General features: G+C 43.4%; 1 protein-coding gene across 1 annotated transcript; it reads left to right on the plus strand.

Annotated features, from left to right (window-relative positions):
- Nucleotides 1-16,333: 16,333 nt before the first annotated feature.
- Nucleotides 16,334-20,753, plus strand: TRH (thyrotropin releasing hormone). The gene is made up of 2 exons (XM_083429064.1): nucleotides 16,334-16,577; nucleotides 18,846-20,753. Exons 1-2 carry the CDS (start codon nucleotides 16,379-16,381, stop codon nucleotides 19,448-19,450), a joined length of 804 nt encoding a protein of 267 aa, XP_083285190.1. The 5' UTR covers nucleotides 16,334-16,378; the 3' UTR covers nucleotides 19,451-20,753.
- The last annotated feature ends 1,492 nt before the right edge of the window (nucleotides 20,754-22,245 follow it).

Below are 22,245 nucleotides of genomic sequence, written 5' to 3' on the forward strand. Positions count from 1 at the left end.
TTCCGTAATTTGCTATTTTACAAAAGATCCATGGAAGAGCTCTGCATATAATATCCCAATGGAGTCCTCTTTTGAACGTTGGGAGCAGAATAATGAATTTTAAACCATGTCTTTAAATCCGCAGCCATCCCTAGGGAAAGAGAAGAAGATTTCTTCTGCCTTGGGCTACAATTTGCATGATCTGGCACTCAGCTTTCCCCTAAGGGATTTGTGTTCTGTGATTTTTAATCATGAGTGCACCTAGTCACAGGTGTGTGCAAATTGTAGCTTCCGTATTTTCTTTGTTGCCTTCGTAGGCTGGAGTCTGATGTATCCGGCTAGGTCTGCAAAGTTCCCAGTTCATTCAGCTAAATCTCTTCACTTCACTCCCAAAGGTGCTCTCCTCCACTGTCTCCTGAGACAGATGGATGCCAACAGTATTCTACTTCAACAACCTAATTGGTGTGTCATTGATTCTCAGGTCCCTATGGGATTTCTGCAGGCTGTCCCAAGATAGAAACTTTCCTGATTTTGCCATTCTCAGGGGCCCTTTAGATAATCTCTCATATACTCCTACGTGGCTGGGAGAAATGATCTAACCCTGTGGGAAGTAGCTAATTGCACAGCCTTTCCCATGGAATCAACGCCTCTCTCCTGTCACAAGGCTGGCTCAGTGTGAAAGACCAAGCTGACTGCTCCCCACCCACTTGGCTTGGTCATTCAGATGATCTACTTCCTAAAGGCTGCTTCGGATATGAGCTCCCATGCAGCTGGGAAAATATCTGAAGTCAGCTGTGGAACAGAGGGGATCTGCCTCACTGCTACTACATGCTTCTCTCTTACAAATGATACCACTAAACATTCTATAAAATGAATGGTGCAAAAACCTTCAACAGCAAGGACATTAGATCAAGGGAAGTAATAGTGCCACTGTATTCTGCTCTGGTCAGACCTCACCTGGAGTACTGTGTCCAGTTCTGGGCACCACAGTTCAAGAAGGACACTGACAAACTGGAACGTGTCCAGAGGAGGGCAACCAAAATGGTCAAAGGCCTGGAAACGATGCCTTATGAGGAACGGCTAAGGGAGCTGGGCATGTTTAGCCTGGAGAAGAGGAGGTTAAGGGGTGATATGATAGCCATGTTCAAATATATAAAAGGATGTCACATAGAGGAGGGAAAAAGGTTGTTTTCTGCTGCTCCAGAGAAGCGGACACGGAGCAATGGATCCAAACTACAAGAAAGAAGATTCCACCTAAACATTAGGAAGAACTTCCTGACTGTAAGAGCTGTTCGACAGTGGAATTTGCTGCCAAGGAGTGTGGTGGACTCTCCTTCTTTGGAGGTCTTTAAGCAGAGGCTTGACAACCATATGTCAGGAGTGCTCTGATGGTGTTTCCTGCTTGGCAGGGGGTTGGACTCGATGGCCCTTGTGGTCTCTTCCAACTCTATGATTCTATGATTCTATGATTCTAATCTATCTGCTCTACACCTCATCCAGTTGTTGGGAAGGCCACAAGACTGGCAATGCCACTTTCTCAACTAATCATAGTGCCAGCATGAATTGAATGGTATGCATGGGAACGGGCTGTTTGCATGACATAGCAGAAAGAAAAGCACATCAGATTTATTAAGAAAAAATATAATGTAGCATTTCTGCAAAATTTCACAGAGCTCACTATCCACAAAGATTATTCTTATCCTTTTGATGGGGGGAAAACAAGACATATAATTTAGTTTCTACAGAGAGTTTCTTTTCCCAACTGCAGTCTTACTTTTTTATGTTGTGATAGATAATTGCTCCACTTGATCCAAAACCTCAATACCAAAGAGAAATTATTCCAGTAAATAGTGAGTTATTGCTGCCCCCAAAAACTAACTACAGCTAATCTAATATGGACAATTGGATTTCTTCCACCAGTGGACTAAAGATAATTTGTTTCCCCACTGACATAAAGACAGGAGATACATTGAGAAATGTCAATGAACACCAGTGCCATCTGTTTACAAGGTAATCTCCACATTTCCATAATGTCGCCTTGCAATAAAATTTGTCTTCTGCTGGTTGTTACTCAAACAAACCAAGACTCGAAAGCCTAAACTATTGTTGTGAAGAGCTCCCTGATGCTATTTTATAAACAGTCTGTGACAGCCTGCTTCTAATGATGGGATTTTTTTGAGAAATGTTATGATACATGTCTTCCCATAAGTAGCTACAGAAATGGCAAGAAGGAAAAATTTAACCCCTGTAAATTTGCTTCTAACACTCCCAGGTCCTTAAATGGTGACCTCCCCTCCCTCAGAAAAGCTAAATAACTTACTGTAATTTCTTAATTTGGAGTTTAAAAAAATAGGGGTCGGCTTATACATTGGGGCGTTTTATACACGGAAAAATATGGTAGATATATAGATATATAGATATATAGATATACATCTATATCTCCTTTCATTTCCTTCTGACAAACCTTCCTTCTCTCTGTCTCTGTCTCTCTCTCTAGCGTAACTTTGTATTAATGCAACATTTTAATATGCAACTGTGTATTTTTTGTATTATTTCATTTAAGCTGTCTGCTGTTGCTTCAGTTTTTTTTGTACACCGCTTAGAGATACTTTTAATATAGCAGGGTTGCAGCAGGTTTTACAGAAGAGAGTGTGGAGGCTAGGTTGTAAGGGGCAGTGCACAGGTAAATCATCTCACCTGAAAACAATACCCTGTTCTTCTTTGCTTCTAGTCTGTCTCCATGAGCTGCCTCCTGTTCCATTTAGCGTATCAGCACTATAGTTTACTCCCCAAATATATCTGTTGGTTTAATGAAGTCACTAATTGTAAGCAAGGCTTTCCAGTTCTAGCCCTCTAGGGGTGTTTGGGATACTTTAGAAGTGGAATCATTGTAATTACTGCTCATAAAAAAGGCTGCAAGATTAGCCTGACTCCTGGAATAGTTGCATCTTTTACTCCTACTGTGCATAAATGGACAGTTTTGTCCTTTGGGCAAAGTGGAGCATCCTAGCTGATAGGGACAATTAAAGTTAAGTATGCAGTGAGCTGCATAAAGTGTTCCTTGAAACATTTGTCTCTAGTTACTTCACACGTATATATCTTCTCCGTAAGTCATGCTTACCTGTTTTAATCTGCTGAGATGGGCTCAGATGTTCAAACAAACCAGCCTCTGGCTAAGCAAAGGCAGAGGTGGAGGAAGGGGTGTGTGGTAGGTGAGGGTTGCCCCGGGTGTCACCTCTGAGGGGGGGTGACAAAATGCCAGGCAGCACTCACCACGGGGCCTGCAGCGCATCCTAGCCATGCGTCTCTCACAGGAGAAACTCGGTGGCTTGGGTTTGCGCAGGCTCCCCGCTGCCCAAACAGTCTACCTGCTGCCTCCCCCCCCCCCAGGTGTAGAGCGACTGAGTGGGAGGAGGCAGGCAGATTCCGGAGGCCCCCACAGTGCACCCCGCCCCCATGGGCAGTACACCCCACCCTTGGATGCGCTTCCTCTGCCACTGCCCAAGCGGCTTCCTCTGCCGGTGAGCAAAGGATTGCTGAATGTTCCACGTGAACCAGACCTTGTTTTTTAAAATGCTTGTTCTAGCTCCCATCCTCAGACACAGTACTCAGGTTCTTGGCTCAAAGAAACCCAAAAGTTTTATTAAAGAAATCAACACATGGTCTCGGCATCAGCTCAAGGTACAGGAACACACAATTCTACGGCCTACAGGCAGATTTCTAAGATACATGACTAGACATTAGCAGAGAGGTTGTCCCAACACTTCACAAGTTCCTTTTGCTCTGCTTTTAAAGAGTAGGAAAGGACCAGTCATTTGTTTGTGCATGCAGTTCACCTCCCAAGCTAGAAGACTATGCTTGCAAGCATGCGCTCCTGTGGGGAAGGGAGGCAAGCCAGCTATATCTGTGATGGAGCAGGTGGCAACACCTCCTTGGTGACCACACCTGAGTCCAACTCTCTGACTCCCTCCACCTCCAATTTGGCCAGACCTGCTGGTTCCTCATCCATCTCCTCAGCTACCACAGGAACTCCACTCTCAGGGGGTTAGACAGTTCCCCTTCCCCTTCTGCAACATCTGGCAACAATGGGGCAAACCCCTCTCCCAAGTCACTGCCTGAGCTCTCCCCACTTCCAACTTCAGCTTCTCCTCCTTCGACAGATCTTGCCACCCCTGCTCTATCCCAGCCCATGCCGTGAGACTCGTGACAATCCTTCTAATCCTTTTTAAAGCATATAAATATATATATATATATTTTTCTCCCCAATCAAATAATAATGTACATTTATTTCAGTAATGCAGCATACAAACAAAGAAGTGTTCGTGCTTGCTGTTTCCATACCCCTAAGCAATATAAACAATGCAAAGGTAATATACCAGAATATACCAGATATACCAGATATACCCTGAATATACCAGATATTATCCCGGAATTTGCTGTATTACAGATTGAGGGGATGAGATTCAGGTGACCTTCTATTCTGCAGATCATTGTTCATGAACAATATGAAAAGAAGCCAAGTATAAGCAAGCCTGTAATCTAGTATTGCACCTCTTAACGCTATCAACTATACTATTGCATCATCTTTTTTCCGATCCTAGCAGACTGAATCTACTTTACTGGACACTCTGTCCTTAAAATGCAACTTAATGAAGCCACCCTGCTTTTTCTTAGGGTGCCTCTCTGGCACAACGAGCTTGAAAACCCATGCGAACGACTGTGTATAAATACGGCATGTTTAACAATGGGATACAGAAACCTTTCAGTGAGCTCTGCCAAGATATTTAATTCTGAAGCAAGCGGTGAGTTAGGCTGACTTTTAAGCAAACAATTAAGCATGCCAAGTGCCGACTTCGTAATTTGCCGTTTACCTACAGTGAAGTCTGTCAGGGAAGTGATATGGAGGATTAATGTCGTAGTATCTTGGTTATTCTTCCTCATTTCAGTTTAGTTTTCTTAAATGACATGCCAGTAAATAAAGGAAGTTTTACTGACAGATTGTACAGATGTTCACACACACACATTTGAATATAACAGCCTGGTCTGCACTTTGTATGGATGTAAACAGCTCAGCCGATTTTGTTGTGCTCTGTGAAGAATTCACTCCTTAATTCTATTAAGAGCTCCCTTGCTCATAAAATTAATGCCCTCATCTCATTCAGTAACAGTCCTCCTATTCATTATCAGAGAAAGGATATCTACTGCCTTTGTAGATTACGTTTTCTCAGAGGGTTTCCTATTATTTTCAAGAAACTCAAGACATTAAAGGATTTGCACTTCTATGTTTGCAAAGCTACTGAATTGGATTATTTGCTGAACTGCGAGGAGAGCAGAGCAGCAACTTGGAATTAGGTGGGTTGAGGGTGTTGGATTTATTTTTGCATACCATGTGATATTCAGAGTGAAATTAAAATTCAGTTCAAAACATCAGAATCAGAAAACAAAATGGAAAGTCCTAGGATTCTGGGACATACCAAAAGGCGTATCTGTGGAATTATTTCATACAACTATGGCCTGCAATGTTGCATATCTGGGTGACTTAAAATGGCTGGTGGGAACTGCGGATGTGATTTGAGCTTGGCTATCATTCAAAGGCAGCATCACCACCCGCTGCGGAAAGGCACCCTGGTGTTCAGCAGGGAGGGTGCCAAATGGAGGCACAGCTGGGTGGGGCCAGTGAGGAGCCCTTCCAAGCTCCTGGGGACTTCAGCCAGTGTTCCTGACAAGGGCAACCTCTGGGGCCAAGCCTGTCCCCAATAAGTTGCCTCCTGATCCTGAACTATATCATGCTCTCATCTTGTACAATAACTAAAGAAGAAGAAGAAGAGTTTGGATTTGATATCCCGCTTTCACTCCCTTTAAGGAGTCTCAAAGCGGCTAACATTCTCCTTTTCCCTTCCTCCCCCACAACAAACACTCTGTGAGGTGAGTGAGGCTGAGAGACTTCAGAGAAGTGTGACTGGCCCAAGGTCATCCAGCAGCTGCATGTGGAGGAGCGGAGACGCGAACCCGGTTCCCCAGATTACATGACTACCGCTCTTAACCACTACACCATAAAAGCAACAACCCACATTCCGAGCCCAGCTATATTCCCCAAGGACTGAAAAATGAGGTTATCAAGTACAGGCCATCAAAGGTTCTTGGGTCCTCCCTCTGATTGTTAAAATTTGGATCTGAAGGGGGGTTATTGGTTTGTTTTTGTTTTATTATGTATTTTGCGTTCTCATTTTATATTTTTATGTTGTGAACCACCCTGTGGTATACTAGATGATAGATGATGATAGATAGATAGATAGATAGATGATAGATAGATGATAGATAGATAGATAGATAGATAGATAGATAGATGATAGATAGATGATAGATAGATAGATAGATAGATAGATAGATAGATGATAGATATGTAGATAGCCCAATCTTGAGGGAGATCAATTAATTCTCCCGACTTATCTTCTGAGGACATCATTGCTGAGGAAGAGGACCAGCAGTATTTATTGCTCTATAGGAGTAAGGTAGTAGGGTTTCAGTAGGCGCTGAGGACTGGGACATCAGTCAGTTGAGCAATGTGGTGTTCTAGGGGAAACTGCTTCCACAGGAGACTACTTTACATCTGGTATAAGTCTGTTTACCACGGAGCTATTTTATTTCCATGTATATGAGAGTGAGAGAGCTGTCCACCCACTATGAATAAATACAGCCTTCCACATTGTCCCCCTGATTAGCCCCATGCAAGGAGAAAATTAGTAGGAAGAATGTAAATTACAAACCTTTTCACATCCTCCTGGCAGTGTGAAGAATCCTGATGCTTCAAACTTGTAGTAATCCCACGGATTTACATAAAATTTATGTGAAGGAGAGAATCAAGCTCATTCCCATGAATTGATGAAGTACCAATAAAGAAATCAAACATGTGAACATTTTAATGTGGGCATACTATTTTTCACTCAGTTTATATCTAGCCCTTTATCCCAAAAGGAGCTGAGGGTGGCAAACACATAATTAAAACAACAAAAATTAAAATGTTATTTAAGCAGTTTAAAATGTTTTTAAAACAATCACATTTTCTTGGGAACAGTGTTTTTCAGCCAGCAAATGCCTCGTTAAACAGAAATGTTTTTATGTTCCTCCTGAAAGTCAAAAACGGTGAGGACAGACACAGCTCATCAGGTAGGACGTTCCACAAACAGGGAACCACCACCAAAATGGCCCTGTCACAGGTCAACATCAACTGGGCAGCAGCCAGGTGAAGCCATCCCCAACAAGACTTCACTTTGACTTTTACTAACACCTTCAGTTGGGCCTGACAGCTCACAGTGCAGCTCTTTCAAGACAGGTGACACATGGTCACACAGATACATGAATATGAATTTGATTTGTAGGGACTAAAACTTTGTTTCTATCTAGCTGAGTGATAGTACCTTTCCAGAGTCTCAGCCTGGAGTCTTTCCCAACCATCCTCTTTTGAATTGATCCTAGCATCCTCTGCAGCCAATACATCAAGGCTGGCAACCTAAGGCCCATGGGCTGGAAGTGGCCCATGAGGGTCGCTTAACTGGCCCATGAGCCATCCCTGAACCGAGCTGCCTGCTTGGTGAGTCCCCGTGTGCTGCACTAAACTGGCACAGCACAGCGCAGGGACTCTCTTCTGCAGCTCCGGAAATTGCTTCTGCGCTTGTCCAGATGCCAGAAATCGCGTCTGCGCATGTCCGTGGAACCGAAAATCGCTTCTGCGCATGTGTGATTTTCAGCATCTGAGCATGCGTAAAAGCAATTTCCGGCGCCGCAGATATGCGCAGACGCACTGCGCTGGCCCGGCCCACAGAGGATCTCTGTGGGAGTGATCCAGCCCATGCCCGGTAAGCCTTGCCGACCCCTGCAATACATGTATCCCACCACCAAGATTTGCCCCCTCACTATTTAAAACAATAGAAGAAGTAGATTTCACACGTTGACACATTGAGCTATTTTGGGTCATTGTTGCCCCTGAATGTAGGAGTGCAAATATCCAGAGATGTAGTGATCAGGTGGGATTGCTATGAGGAATTATAACAAATATAGAGTAAGCCATCTGTGTCAGCAATGAAAGCATTGCGTTGACTGGGTTTAAACTATTTTGATATGATTTTTGATCCATCTACACCTCTGCATCTCTGGCCCTTTTGACCCTACTGCCCATTTCTCTCTCCTCACATCACGTACACAGCAGTACACAGCAGCTGCTTCGCCAGGCAGGCATCACCTGGGCCATAAAGATAGTGGGCAAGTTCTTTGATGTAGTTTCTTATATATAATCTTAAGATGTTAATCTTGGAGCCAGGAAACAGATCTCACATGAAGGTAGTAGTGATCTGGTCCTCCTGGCCATCCTCCTTATCATGTGTACTGATTGTTTATTCCCTCCGTGGTTGCCAGATGCACCCCTTTGTAGTTCTCAAGTTATTTACCCCAAAATATATGCATGCTAATTAGTGTTGTAGTGTAACTTTTTCCCCACGTGGGGTTTGATGAAATGCTCAGAGGAAATATGATTGGTTCTTATGTAAAGGTAAAGGTACCCCTGCCCGTACGGGCCAGTCTTGACAGACTCTAGGGTTGTGCGCCCATCTCACTCAAAGAGGCCGAGGGCCAGCGCTGTCCGAAGACACTTCCGGGTCACGTGGCCAGCGTGACATCGCTGCTCTGGCGAGCCAGAGCCACACACGGAAACGCCGTTTACCTTCCCGCTAGTAAGCGGTCCCTATTTATCTACTTGCACCCGGGAGTGCTTTCGAACTGCTAGGTTGGCAGGCGCTGGAACCGAACAGTGGGAGAGCACCCCGCCACGGGGATTCGAACCGCCGACCTTTCGATCGGCAAGCCCTAGGCATTGAGGCTTTAACCCACAGCGCCACCCGCATCCCTTTGGTTCTTATGAGCACTGTGTAAAAGATTCTTTTGCTAATAAAATGGCCTGGTGAGGGGTGTGGTTTACGCACTTTTCTCTGAGAGCCTTGCTGGTCAAAGCCTTGTGTCTTGTTATTAATCAGGGTCCAGTCCTTCCTTTACTTTGCGAACGCAACATAGTGGTGCCCCGTGTGAGGCCACCTAAAGGAACCGTGTGAGGCAACTTAAAGGAAACGTGTGAGGCTTGTAGAAAACCTCAGCGTTTGAGGCACAGCAAAAGGAAACCTCAGCAAAAAGAAACCCCCTAGGATTGGCCTCCCCTCGGAGCTAGCAACCTGCTATCCCTCGGTCGCGGTGGATCATCTCCTGCAAAACGATTCCCGGACTTAGGATCTCATTCGCTCGGAACGAGCCACAAAGACGCGTGTCTATTACCCTTCAGGTGAGATCATGGGAAGCACACTTTCACAAGTGCAGGAAAAGCATAGGAATAATTTATTATTTTTGCTAGCTCAGGCAGGGCATGATAAGCATTTAGCACCCTTAGTAGAAAAATTGTTGTTAGAGATTGCTAGACTGTGCCCCTGGTTTCCAGAGGGGGGTACTTATTACATTGAGAAATGGAATGAGCTGGGAGATGCACTCCATAGACATCCTGAGTCACCTCTACAAGTCTTGCACACCTGGCGTTTGTGTAGAGACGCGGTTGGAAAGCTTTCTAACCCTTTGCTCCAATCACCAGTTGTCTCTATGAATATTCCCATATTGTTGCAACCCCTAGCTGATTTTAAAAATACCATAATATTGTTTCCTCCATCTCAGCCTCTAGATTTCCAGCCTCTCTGAGAGGACTCTGAGGTCATGCCAAAAGTAATTCCATTGGCACCTTCCTTTGCCAAAGATTTGCCTGGGTTGAATGGAAATTCCATGCCACCTTCGGTGGACGAGTGCCCACAAGGGGCTCAGACCACAGTGCAAAAATTGACTATTCCAAATATGGCAGAAGGAAGCAGTGAAGAAAAAAGAGCTGACACCTTGCCATTATTGTCAGTCTGTCCTGTTGTTCAGAATGCACAGGAACAGAGAGCCCGTGAATCATTGCCCTTTGCAGGTTTTAACAAATTGAAGCGAAGTGTGACAGAAAATGGCTTGCATGGCATTCTTGATGGGCTAAGAAGAGCCAGTACTTTAATTCCAAACCTTGAAGCCTCTGAAGTTTCAATGAAACAATTGGCTTATGAAAATGAAAACGCTGATTGCAAGACTGCTCTTAAAGCGATGTACCAGAAGCCAGCCTGTGTAAAAGATTCTTTTGCTAATAAAATGGCCTGGCGAGGGGTGTGGTTTACGCACTTTTCTCTGAGAGCCTTGCTGGTCAAAGCCTTGTGTCTTGTTATTAATCAGGGTCCAGTCCTTCCTTTAAGTTGCGAACGCACATAGCTGATCACCTGTGCTTAGGATTCTTCCCGTAAATATTTTTTTTGTACATCTGCAAACATGGGGGCTGTTAGTAAGTAAAGGTAAAAGGTACAGGACCCCTGGATGCTTAGGTCCAGTCAAAGGCGACTATGAGGTGCAGCACTCATCTCACTTTCAGGCCGAGGGAGCTGGCGTTTGTCCAGAGACAGCTTTCGGGATCATGTGGCCAGCATAACTAAATGGCTTCTGGTGCAACAGAACACCGTGACGGAAACTAGAGCGCACGGAGACGCCAGCAACAGAGCTCACCCTGTTGTGGGGATTCAAACCTGCTTTCCATTTGCCCCTGTAGCTTGAAATCAAACTGAGCTGGCAAAGGCACAGTGCTTTGTTAGTTCTGATGATCACAGATCCTTCCCCTATGACTGACAAGCTAGTGCTAGTCAGTGCGACTGACTAGTGCTACTGGCTAGTGCTCCAATCTAAGTGCTTGAGAGCAGAGATCCAGAATCCTCAGGGTGCCTGAGGTTGTGGTTGAAGGTACAGAGGTTAACACTGTGATTCCACTGATTCCTCCAGGCATACAGCCTGTGTAGTGGAGATCTGAACTCTTGAGCTGGTACAATATTGGTGGAGTTCTGTTAGAACCACTGGAACTAATTGTTCATATCAGTAAAGGATCTGGCTTTCTTTCTGTAGCATGCTGTGTTTTTCTTCTCTGGAAACCCCTTGTTCTTGGCCAGCATCTGCTTGGGCTGCCAGCTCCTTAACAATTTTTAATGGCATGCACTTCCTATAACTTTTTGCAGTCAATAGATTGGCTCCCACTGGAAAAGGCACTAGCTGAAAGTGCTTGGCACTGCTCAGGAATTCAAAGAAACAATAAAAGCACTTTTAAAAAAATTGATAGCATAATAGCTATATTTTTACCTGACACACCAAAGATTGGACAAAGTCGCATTTTGGTCTGCTGTCTTGATTCAAAATGGTGCTCAGCACCCAAACATTTACCAAGATCGCTGCCCCCACCTCAGGATTCCTCATGGAAGGTTTGGTGATGATATCTCAAAAGGTAGCCAAACCGATGCCAAAAAAATGAGTGAAGTCTTGCCAAAGTGAAGTTTCAGCCTGCCATATTGATTCAAAATGGCACCTGGCACCCAAACATCAGTGAATATTCCCACCCCAAACCTAGGAATTCTTGTGCCGAGTTTGGTGATTATATCTCAATAGGGATAAACGGATAAATGGATAAACGGATGGATGGACAAACAAGTTGTTTTCCAAAATATATAGTAGATGGGTTTTCCGCCCCTACATTATCAACCTGTTGCAGTTTGATGAGCAGCTCTCTTGTGTGCTTCCAGGACAATCTTAAAATCACAGTACAGCCCCAGCTCCCAATTCAGAAGATCAGTTGTCACCTGAATTATTCTGTGTCAACCCCTCTTTTGTCTCAGTGGTGTGTGTCTCTTTCTAATTACTGGCCCACTAGAGTAAACTAAGTTGCAGATGCCCAAATCCAATTTTCTAGCAACGAAGACCCTGAGGATCTCGGGCCCTGATGTCTAATGTCGTAAACAATAGTGACAGAGACTTTGATTAAACTTGACAGGATCCTTATAAAGCCGTGAAGCTGTTGTGCTCCTATTTTCATCACCCTTCAAGTTTCCTTAGTTTAAAAAAAGAAGAGAAGATTTGAATCCCACTCAAAAGACCAAAAACATCTTTTTGTATGACAGCTTTAGAAACAATTTGTCTCTTCAGCGTAAGACTATGTCATGCTTGAAAATACAGCAGTTGCTTTCAGTCACTGGGTATACAATGAAGGCCTTGAAAGTTCACACACGCATGGACATCAATTGATCTCTTCCAGTTCATTTTTCAATTTTGGGGGCCCAATTTGCTCACTCATTGATGCCACAGTCTAGTATGTATAATGGGGCCCTACTAGCACACATACTCCTTCTCCCCAATCTGTATCAATTAGGACTTGCTGATCAGAAGGTCGGTGGTTCGAATCCCCGCAACAGGGTGAGCTCCCGTTGCTCAGTCCCTGCTCCTGCCAACCTAGCAGTTCAAAAGCACGTCAGAGTGCAAATAGATAAATAGGTACCGCTCCGGCGGGAAGGTAAACAGCGTTTCCGTTTGCTGCTCTGGTTCACCAGAAGCGGCTTAGTCATGCTGGCCACATGACCCGGAAGATGTACGCCGGGTCCCTCGGCCAATAAAGCAAGATGAGCGCCGCAACCCCAGTGGCGGCCACGACTGGACCTAATGATCAGGGGGTCCCTTTACCTTTTACAGGGCATATGGGCAATCTTGAGGGCCCTTTCATCTAAAAAAAATGTGAAAAGGACCATGGAACTGGACTTTAATTCGAACATATGTAACATCCACACTGGACAATATACCATGTCACCGGTGCTCAACCATGCACTGACATGATCGCAGAATTTGTGAGCATGTAAACTAGATCTTGAAGACTTGATGGCGAATGTGTGGACTGCTTCTTTTATTATTTTGGAAGGTATTGTGTTTTAGGTGACGCAAAACATCTACCTATGTTTTTTTAGGCAGTGATGGCACATTCACGCATGTAGGTCATCACTTAATCTTGCAATTTATAATTAAGTGATATACAAGTATGTATGAAGAGGACGTAACAGGGCAGTTCCACTGAATGCGTTCCTTGTAGGACTGACAGATGGAAGAAAAGGTAAGGCTGATCACCAACAAAATAAAATCCAAATTCTGCATCAAGGTAGCTCAAATCTCTTCTCAAGATAAATGATTCAGCTAATAATGTGTATGTAATTTTGCATTGTTGAATGATCTGCATCCACAGCATTTGAGTTTGTGTCGCTTCTGGGGTAGGGGGCACAGAGTGGATGATAGATAACAAAAGGAGATATTATTGCCTCTGGATTTCTACTGTAGTCTGCAGTGAAATAAAAAATGAAATGGATACACTTGACAACCCACTCTCTATGGTCACAGCTATTTCTTTCTCTTCACACATTGGAACATGAACTGACACTTTTTAATTGTCTCATTGTCAACATATAGTCCAAGAGAATTTAACAAAATGCAGCAAAATTTTCTAATAAATGCTTTACTGGAGATGCATAGGCCAGATGAAGAAACTGCATGGGTTAAAACAAGATACTCAAGATACTCTGTGGTTTGGGGTGAGGGTGGGGCTTGTTAATATAATCACAGTACTTCAATTCAAAATGTATATTGGATGGCGTTTTCTCAACCCTTGGTACAGAGTGTGCAATGCACATCGATGGACTGCAGGAAATTGCCTCCTTGCGTGTGGATGATTTCACTTTCCACAGGAAGCAGAACCGAAAATCTGCCCATGAGAGGTCCTCACATCAATACATCAAACCTATAGTTTCTATGCCATTTTTTTTTTTTAGTTTGCTTTTCACTTATTAGAAGAGGCTGCTGGATCAGGCCAGTGGCCCATCTAGTCCTGCGTCCTCACAGTTCTCACAGTGGCTAACCAGATGCCTATGGGAAGCAGGTTCTGGGCACAAGAACACTCTCCCCACCTGTGGTCCCCCAGCAACTGATTCTTGGAAACATTACTGCCTCCAGCTGTGGAGAGAGAGCATAACAGACATCATTGTTAGTGGCCATTGATAGCCTTATTCTCAATGAATTTGTCCAATCCTCTTTTAAAGCTGTCTAAGTTGGTGGCCATCACTGCCTGCTGGCGGTGCAAGTTCCCTAGCTGAACTATGCACTGCATGGAGAAATACTATATCAGTCCCGAATCCACAGCAGTGTCCAAAGAAGGAATGGCCACTGGGAGGAGTGCAGAGAGAGGAACCCTATGGTGCACCTGTAGCAGCAAAACCAGACACCTTCATCTGCCTCAGTTGCAATAAAACATGTCTCTCCTGTATCGGTCTCTACAGCCACAGCAGGCACTGTAAGTCTCCAACCGTTGAACTTCGCTCCGAAGGTGCACTCTTCCATGGTCTCCCAAGACAGATGGATGCCAACAAAGGTCTTTTGCCATGACACGCATCATTTTACACTTGTTTGCATTGTTGAATTGAGCCCTTTAGACGTGACTCATAACCCTTCTCTAACCTGAAGCTCATGAGCCTTTTATATAAGACACAAACTCCCCCCCCCCATTTAATGCTGTTTTCCAAAACAAAGGAAGAAACAAAAAAAGTAGCATCGTGAGGTTACTTAAAAACTGTAGGAATTTTAATGTGCATTCAAATTTCAGATCACTGACATCAATGAGAGGGGAAGGGTGTATGTGGGGGAGACACACAACGCATCACATACGTTAGTTCCCTCACGGCTATTTGCATAATGTGTCTAGAGACAGCACTGTATAAGAAGGGAAGAGCTAACCCACCAAAGAGAACTCAGGGGCAGTTCTATTGGAGAGCTGATGTGATTCAAAGGAGAAGGGACAGTTTCGAAGCTCAGACGAGTGAATAGCTGCAGAAATACAGTGAGCTCGGACAAAACTCTTTGGTAACCTCAGCAAAGGAATAAAGCACCGGGGCAGAAGGTAATTTTCATTTAGATTTATTTGCTAGGCTGTCTGGCTCAAGTTCTCCCTTCTGATGAAGGCTGAAACTAAACAACACCTCACAAGTCTGTACACTAAGATACAGATTTTCTTCAATTATGATCTTCATTGTTCTATATTTTTTGCTATTTATTTAAGGGAAATGCCTGCTCTGAATTTGAGTTATAGCTTTATAAAACTTTAAAGAAGAATGCATATATTTCATTTACTAGCAAAGCATTCTGGTTTTTTTTTTAAAGTAACTCTGATTTGATTAAAGTGGGTGCCTTAAAATAATCATTGATAGTTTGCCAGATACCAGATTTAGAAATATAGAACAGTTGGCATTACATTAAAAGCAATCACATTGTGTTTTTGTTACATTTTCCAGCATGCTAAAATGCATTTCATTAAGTTATTAGACAAAATATAAAATAACATCAAGGTGTAGTTTTTATTCAAGCTTTTAACGTTGCTTCATTAAAAAATGTTTTGAGGGCTGTTAGAAAATAAATGGCAAAAAGCCGAAATAAAAATGGATTTTCATTAAAGCTAGAACAATATACTGGTTTAAAGAAAGAAAGAAAGAAATTTTATGCAAGCTATAATAATTATATGCTGATAATTGTATTATAAACATTTTTGCATTTATAAAGATATACTACAAAACAAAATCTAAGCCAATGTTTGGAAGCAAAGGTTTTATATATAACTTTGGATATGTGTAGGCAGTACTTTCTTCTGGGGGGACGCAGGGGTATGCATACCCCTGAATATTTTGTGAATCTTTTTACTTTTGTCCATTTACTGTGTTTATTTTTCCTGATTTGGAGTATAAAATGATGATTTTCTTGAGTCAAAATGAGAGTACCCCTAAACATTTTTTTTGGGGGGGGGAGCACTGAGTGTAGGTTACATTGAGTTAGCTCTTTGGCCACTTAAAAAGCTCATTGCTGGGGGATGAGAGAGAGAGGTGTGTGTGTGTGTGTTTTCCATCATTAAATGAATACAGTGGTACCTTGGGTTACAGAAGCTTCAGGTTACAGACACTTCAGGTTACAGACTCCGCTAACCCAGAAATAGTGCTTCAGGTTAAGAACTTTGCTTCAGGATGAGAACAGAAATCATGCTCCGGCAGGCAGTGGGAGGCCCCATTAGCTAAAGTGGTGCTTCAGGTTAAGAACAGTTTCAGGTAAAGAACGGACCTCCAGAATGAATTAAGTACTTAACCCGAGGTACCACTGTATGTTAAAATACTGTACCACCAGCATTTGCTCTCATATTTAGTCAGTCCTTGTGTTTGCTCAAAGGCAAACATCCACATTCATTTGAAGATCTTCGAGTCAAGTGAGAGTGCATCTAGAATATTTAAAGGGACAAGCACCCATTTCCATGGGCAACTTCAGTAGACCTGGATGATGGCAGGAAAGCTTACATTTAGCTCCCGGACGTTTCATGTTTCTTTGCATTATCAGCAATGCTGCATTTCTTTCCATATTTGCTCCATTCTCTGCCACCCTGTTTTACCTGCAGGACCTTCCGCCCACGATGACTTCGGTCCAGCGGCTCCTGCTGCTGCTCTCCTTGGCTTTTGCCAGCGTCTGTGTCAACGTGGGGCAGCCGTTTCCAGAGGGGGTGGAGAACGAGGGAAAGAGCAATCTGGATGGCATCCTCCAAAGGGCAGAAAGCATCATCTTGAAGTCCATTTTGAAGAAGGTGGACGATGACAAAGAAGATCCCAACAAAGGTAAATGGTGTACCTTGGCAGTAGCTGAAGTTCTGTATTTGTTTATATGCCACTTCCCTGTTTGTAAAGGGCCTCAAAGTGTGTGTGTGTGTGTGTGTGTGTGTGTGTGTTGAGGTTTAGGGAATTTAATGACATTTGTTAGGAAGAAGAGGCACCTTCCTCAGTTGCTGCATGCTGAGATGCGGGCCATTCATTATTAAATCACATTTTTGCTCCCTTATCCACTCAGTTCCATTTCAGACTGGCCTCTCTAGGGAAGAGGCACTATTCCTTTCAGTATGTGCATGCTGGTCTCTGGTTCAATCTATGGCATATCCAGGTATGGCTGACAAAACCCTGGAGAGCCACTGACAGTCTATAGGGACCAGGGGTGTGCAGTTAGTAGGTTGGGATCAACTGTGCAGTCAACAATATATATGGTGACACAGGGAGACCTGCAGAAGTTAAGGGCAAACTGAGGGTTAAGAGAGGGCTTTTGGATGCTGCAACTGTATTTAGCTTGTTGTGTTAACGTTGTTGCTCACAGTGTTAGGGTAAACCCCTTGTTCTTTTCAAACAGTCGCTTTCCCGTCTTCCAATGCACTAACTAAATCATATTGCACATTGGATCATCAAGGAGTTCTGACTCCATATTTTTTTTCAAAATAGCAAGAACAAAAAGCCTCCCCTTCTAGCTTAGGCTGTGTTCAGGTGAAAGGAGGTTTTGAGAGTGTGTGGCACCAGAGATGGACTTTTTGGAATTTGCTAGCAGAAGTTTGATACCGAAAACAGATTCCTGTGCTGAGAGGGATGTTTCTTCTTTCATCTGTGTTATCACCCCCCCCCCCATGACCACTATCACTGTTTTGCACCTGGATCTGGTTGGTTCTAGTAAAAAACAAAGTAGATCCTGCCCACCTGAAGCTCACCCACCTCTGGTGTAAATACTACTGAGCTAGATGAACTGATGGTCCAACTCAGTATAAAGCTGCAGCCTATGTTCCTGGAAGAACATGAGTTAACCTGCCTATGCCTGAGAGACTGGTCTGTACTGGGGCTGCATCTGACTGCAACTTTCCAAATATGTTCTCTCAACAATTAACATTGGGCAGGCACCCATGCTATACTATCTTAAAAAGCCTTCTAAACACTTTATTATTTCAGCTAGCCTATCCAGACACTAGTATTGTATACTTGCTTTTAGTGTTTGCTGATTGGGGGTGTGTATTATTAATAATAGTTTTATATTGTTCGACAGACCCTGCATAGATATATTTTTTTTTTTGGTCACTTAAGCAAGAACACCAGTTGGATCCACCAAAGAGAAGGATCTTGACCACGGGGTTAAGACTTCCACTTTAATTCCATTCCCAGATAATTGTAAAAAAGGAATATCTCAGGGAGCTTCCGGATGGGTGTTTATTGTGGAATGAGTGCTCCTTGTGCATGCATGGTTTTTGCAGCATCCGTATAATATGTCCCCAAGGTGTCATTCACACAAACAAGAAGTCATACAAGTTAGGTCTAAAGAAATGCAGAAGGATTATTCAGACAACACACTAAAATGACAATGGATAGTGTGGGAGCACTGAGAGAGAAAAGGGACAATTCAGTTCACATTTACAGGCTAACATAACAACATTCACAGGTGCTGAAGCAATACAAGAACTGAAACACAACCATCCTTCAAATTTTCCCATAATAGGATTTTGCAGTGCAGTTCTTCAGCCAAGTAATGTGTACACAAATGCATATACAAGGGGGTAATGCGTGCATTTAAATGCATACATTAGTGAAAACAGCATACAAAATGCATTACATAAGGGAAAATAACTTGGCAAAAGTGTGCCTATTGTGTAAAGCTGCATATAAAAATGTGTATAGTAGGGAAAATATAGTAGACATCCCCAGATGCATAAAATTATATTAGATACATATAAATTAGCATATGCACATCAGGATTGTCTGACTCCCAAATATATCCACTTGACAGCTTTTGGGCAAGTCCATCCAGATATCTAGAATGCTAACATGCATTTTAATTTTCTAAGCATACTGTTGGTTTTAATTACCTTTTGAATGTTTTGACTACCTGTTTTTAACTGTATGTTATTGATACCGTTAATTTAATTGGTGTTAAATGAACGGTGTGGGCTTTTTTGTAAACTGTTTAGAGGTTTTATTACATTCAGGCGGCATCTAATAGGTGTTAAATAAATAAATGTTCCCTTTCAATCAAGAACAACGTTATTCTTGGAGTGTTTTAATGCTGTTCATTCCCTTGGGCAGAGCCAGGAGCTTTTCAGCCAGACTGGATCTCGAAAAGGCAGCACCCTGGAAAGAGATCTCTCTACGATCTAGAAAAGAAGCAGCATCCCGGGAAAAGGGAGGATGTGGATGAGGAATCTTACGGAGAAACTGTGAAGCGTCAGCACCCTGGGAAAAGAGAGGAAGAGGATGAATTTGATCCCTACTCGGAAGTGCAGAAGAGGCAGCACCCAGGCAGGAGGTACCTGCGAGAACAATACCTTGACCTCCCTAGCAGCAGCCAGCTAGCTTACCTGGATGAATTCTCCAAAAGGCAACATCCAGGCAGGAGGTACCTGACTTACAGCAAACGACAGCACCCTGGCAAGAGGAGCTGGGAGGAGGAGATGGATGAGGGCGAGCAGAACTTGGAGAAACGACAGCATCCGGGCAAGAGGTACCTGATGGATGTAGAGAACCCAGACTACACTACTGTCCCCTGCGAGCCCCAGGATTCCTTTGAATGTAGCAAAGGCAGCTTGCTGCTAGAGTTGCTCGATAACGTAAGCAAGGGCCGCGTCGACGAGAAGCGACAACATCCCGGAAGAAGGTCTTCATGGGATGGTGCGTTGGAGGAAGAGGAATGAGACATGGCCAGGGGGTGTGCTTTGTCATTGTTTTCATTCCTCCGAACGATTTCTCCCAACCATTCAATGTTCCATCCATAACCCTTTTTCTTCTTCCTTCCTTTCTGCTTGCTGAAACCTACTTCGCAGGTGATTCTTTATAGTGTGCTCCTTCCTGGCGGGCTATGGTCCAGATTTAGCAATGCATGGACATACGGATTTCATTTTAAGCATGGCACTTTGTGCCCCCACCCCCTGAGAGGCATGTGGCCAGGCGCACCCCCACATGCTTAAAATGGAACGTGTTAGTAAAGGATGATTCCAGTGTTTCATTTCTTGTGTGGGCCATAAGCTAATACGGGACGAAACCCATCCAAATGCAAGGGTAGTCAGATGTCAGTCTTCATGATGCTTGCAACTGGCATTCCAGCTCCAAAAGAGTTTGCAAATAGCACGCTTCATACTCCTCTCTGAGTATGCTGTTTGCTGTTTTTGTCTAGCATTTCCTTCGATGCGGCTTCAGTCAGAGAAACACGGTGCCAGAATCAGCTGCAGGTCCCTTTTAATCCTGAAAATTGGGAAGTGCTTCCAACAAACGTACGCCAATGGGCGTGCCCATGTGGAAGTAACATGAAAGCCTGTAGATAAAGGAGGGAGGGCTTAGGACAGGACTCAGGCCACATGGACAGCTTAGCCTGCGCAAGCCTGTAGTAGACAGAGTGGTTTGCTTTTTCTTCTAAAAGGGAAACCATTTTATGCACTGACGAGATGACTCGTCATGCAGGCAAACACAGTCCAAACACTATTGCAATGAAGTAAAAAACCCCCACAAGGAACCTGATCCACAAATATAAGTAACACCAGTGTGTGTGTAGATTTCTGACTGGGGTCAGTATTCCCCAACCTTTATAAGTGAATTCCATCCAAATCCACACAGGTTCCATGAAACTACTTTTCCTGTTCTGGAACTTTTTTATGCAGGGCCTCTAGCTAGTCTCCATGTGGCAATGCTACTTTCAAGTGGTCTTGATGATAGGGGATTGTGAACAGCCACTGCCTTCTTTATTCTGCCAAAGGTGGATTGGACTGATATCTTGCTAATGAACAGGATTAATGTGCATAGAGAAATGGCAAGCCTGTTTAGCAAATCTGACATTTGCTATTATCCTTTGCCCTAAAAGTGACTCATAGTAGTGATGATTTTGTTTGGAAAATCCACAGCTGAGAATCCTCACAGGGCCTGGCTTCCAGTATGCTGTCTTCAAATCAATGCCTCACTTTGTTTCCAGATAAGGATTAATTACAATAAATATTTTAAATTGCAGCAAGCAGGCGTCTTTGTCTCATTATGCGGATTTTCATTTGTAAAATATGGAAAAGTTTGCCTGTAGTCCCAAAATGGAATGTTTTCAATTTCTGTAGACAAATGGTGTTTATTTACCATAAACAAATCAATAAAAATCCATCATTAACAGTGCTCCCTTGTTCAATTATCTTTTTTGGTCATACGAAAGCAAATAAACAATGTGCCAAATGATCAATGCCCTCTTGAATTTAAAAAAGAAAAAAAAAATTCAACCCAAACTGTGATGGAGGAAAACAGAATTTTTTAAAGACAAAACTTGTGTATGGTGATGACTACATGTTTGTATATAGCAGTGGTTTATTACTGGTGTGGAAGGTTGCTTTGTGTAGAAATAGAGTTTTCTGAAACTTTCTGTTTGTGTATGATGGAAAAAAAAATCAGAATGAACATACATAAACTAGCTAACATCCTCCTTAAAAGAAAGAAGGATGTTTTGGGGGTGGGGCCTTGTTATTATAGAGATACATAGATGTGTCTTTGTGAATATCATCCTTTGATTCACACCTGAGCTGCTGAACAAGGCAGAGGCCAAATGTTTTGCTATAAGAAATTAATGGGTTGTATCCAGTGCGGCATGAGTCGACTTCTGTTTGCTTCCCCTTGCTTTCCTCTCCTTGTGAACCCCCAAATTCTGCTCCAGGATTTTGTGTGTGTGTGTGTGTGTGTGTGTGTGTGTGAGTGAGAGAGAGAGAGAGAGAGAGAGAGAGAGAGAGAAACTCCCTCAGTGAAGATGGAAGTGTGGCAACATGACCAAGTCTGAGGTGATTTCCCCTTGATCACTCCTTTCTAAAGCCACTGAGAATTCAGGGATTCTCTATATGTGGTAGCATTGGATGTAAACCTGCAGCAAGGACTCTTCATATTGGGGGTTCCTGTGACAATTTATTCCCTGAACTGTGTATAAATTAAAGCTGAGGCAAGATGAAAACTTTTTTTTTTATTAACAAAACCCCAAAGCAGGATGAAGCTTTAGGGCTTCACTATCAAAGGCACAATACTTTTTATGTGTGTCAGAGATGCTGTTTTAGGTTTAAATAAGAACTTTACTAATAATTATCAAAACAAAACGGTCTCTGTTGAAACGATCTTCTCCTAGAATGGCTAACCACTTTTAGCCTTCTTGTTAAAGCACCTCTAGCCCTTTTCTAGGTCCTTTCCCTCCACCTGAGGAAATTAAACAGATTTGTTCTGCCTGACAAACCCTTAAGCACAACTAGCTACTTCTGTAGCCAGCCCTTAAAAGTAAAGGTAAAGGTACCCCTGCCCGTACGGGCCAGTCTTGACAGACTCTAGGGTTGTGCGCCCATCTCACTTAAGAGGCTGGGAGCCAGCGCTGTCCGGAGACACTTCCGGGTCACGTGGCCAGCGTGACATCACTGCTCTGGCAAGCCAGAGCCGCACACGGAAACGCCGTTTACCTTCCCGCTAGGTTGGCAGGCGCTGGGACCGA

Source organism: Podarcis tiliguerta, assembly GCF_965153285.1.
Source record: "Podarcis tiliguerta genome assembly, chromosome: 2".
Taxonomy (NCBI): Eukaryota; Metazoa; Chordata; class Lepidosauria; order Squamata; family Lacertidae; genus Podarcis; species Podarcis tiliguerta.

Excerpts from the sequence above, each read along its gene's own strand:
- TRH (XM_083429064.1), top strand. The coding sequence starts at position 16,379 with ATGACTTCGGTCCAGCGGCTCCTGCTGCTGCTCTCCTTGGCTTTTGCC. Across the intron at positions 16,578-18,845 it reads CAAAGAAGATCCCAACAAAG|AGCCAGGAGCTTTTCAGCCA; the intron begins GTAAATGGTGTA and ends TCCCTTGGGCAG.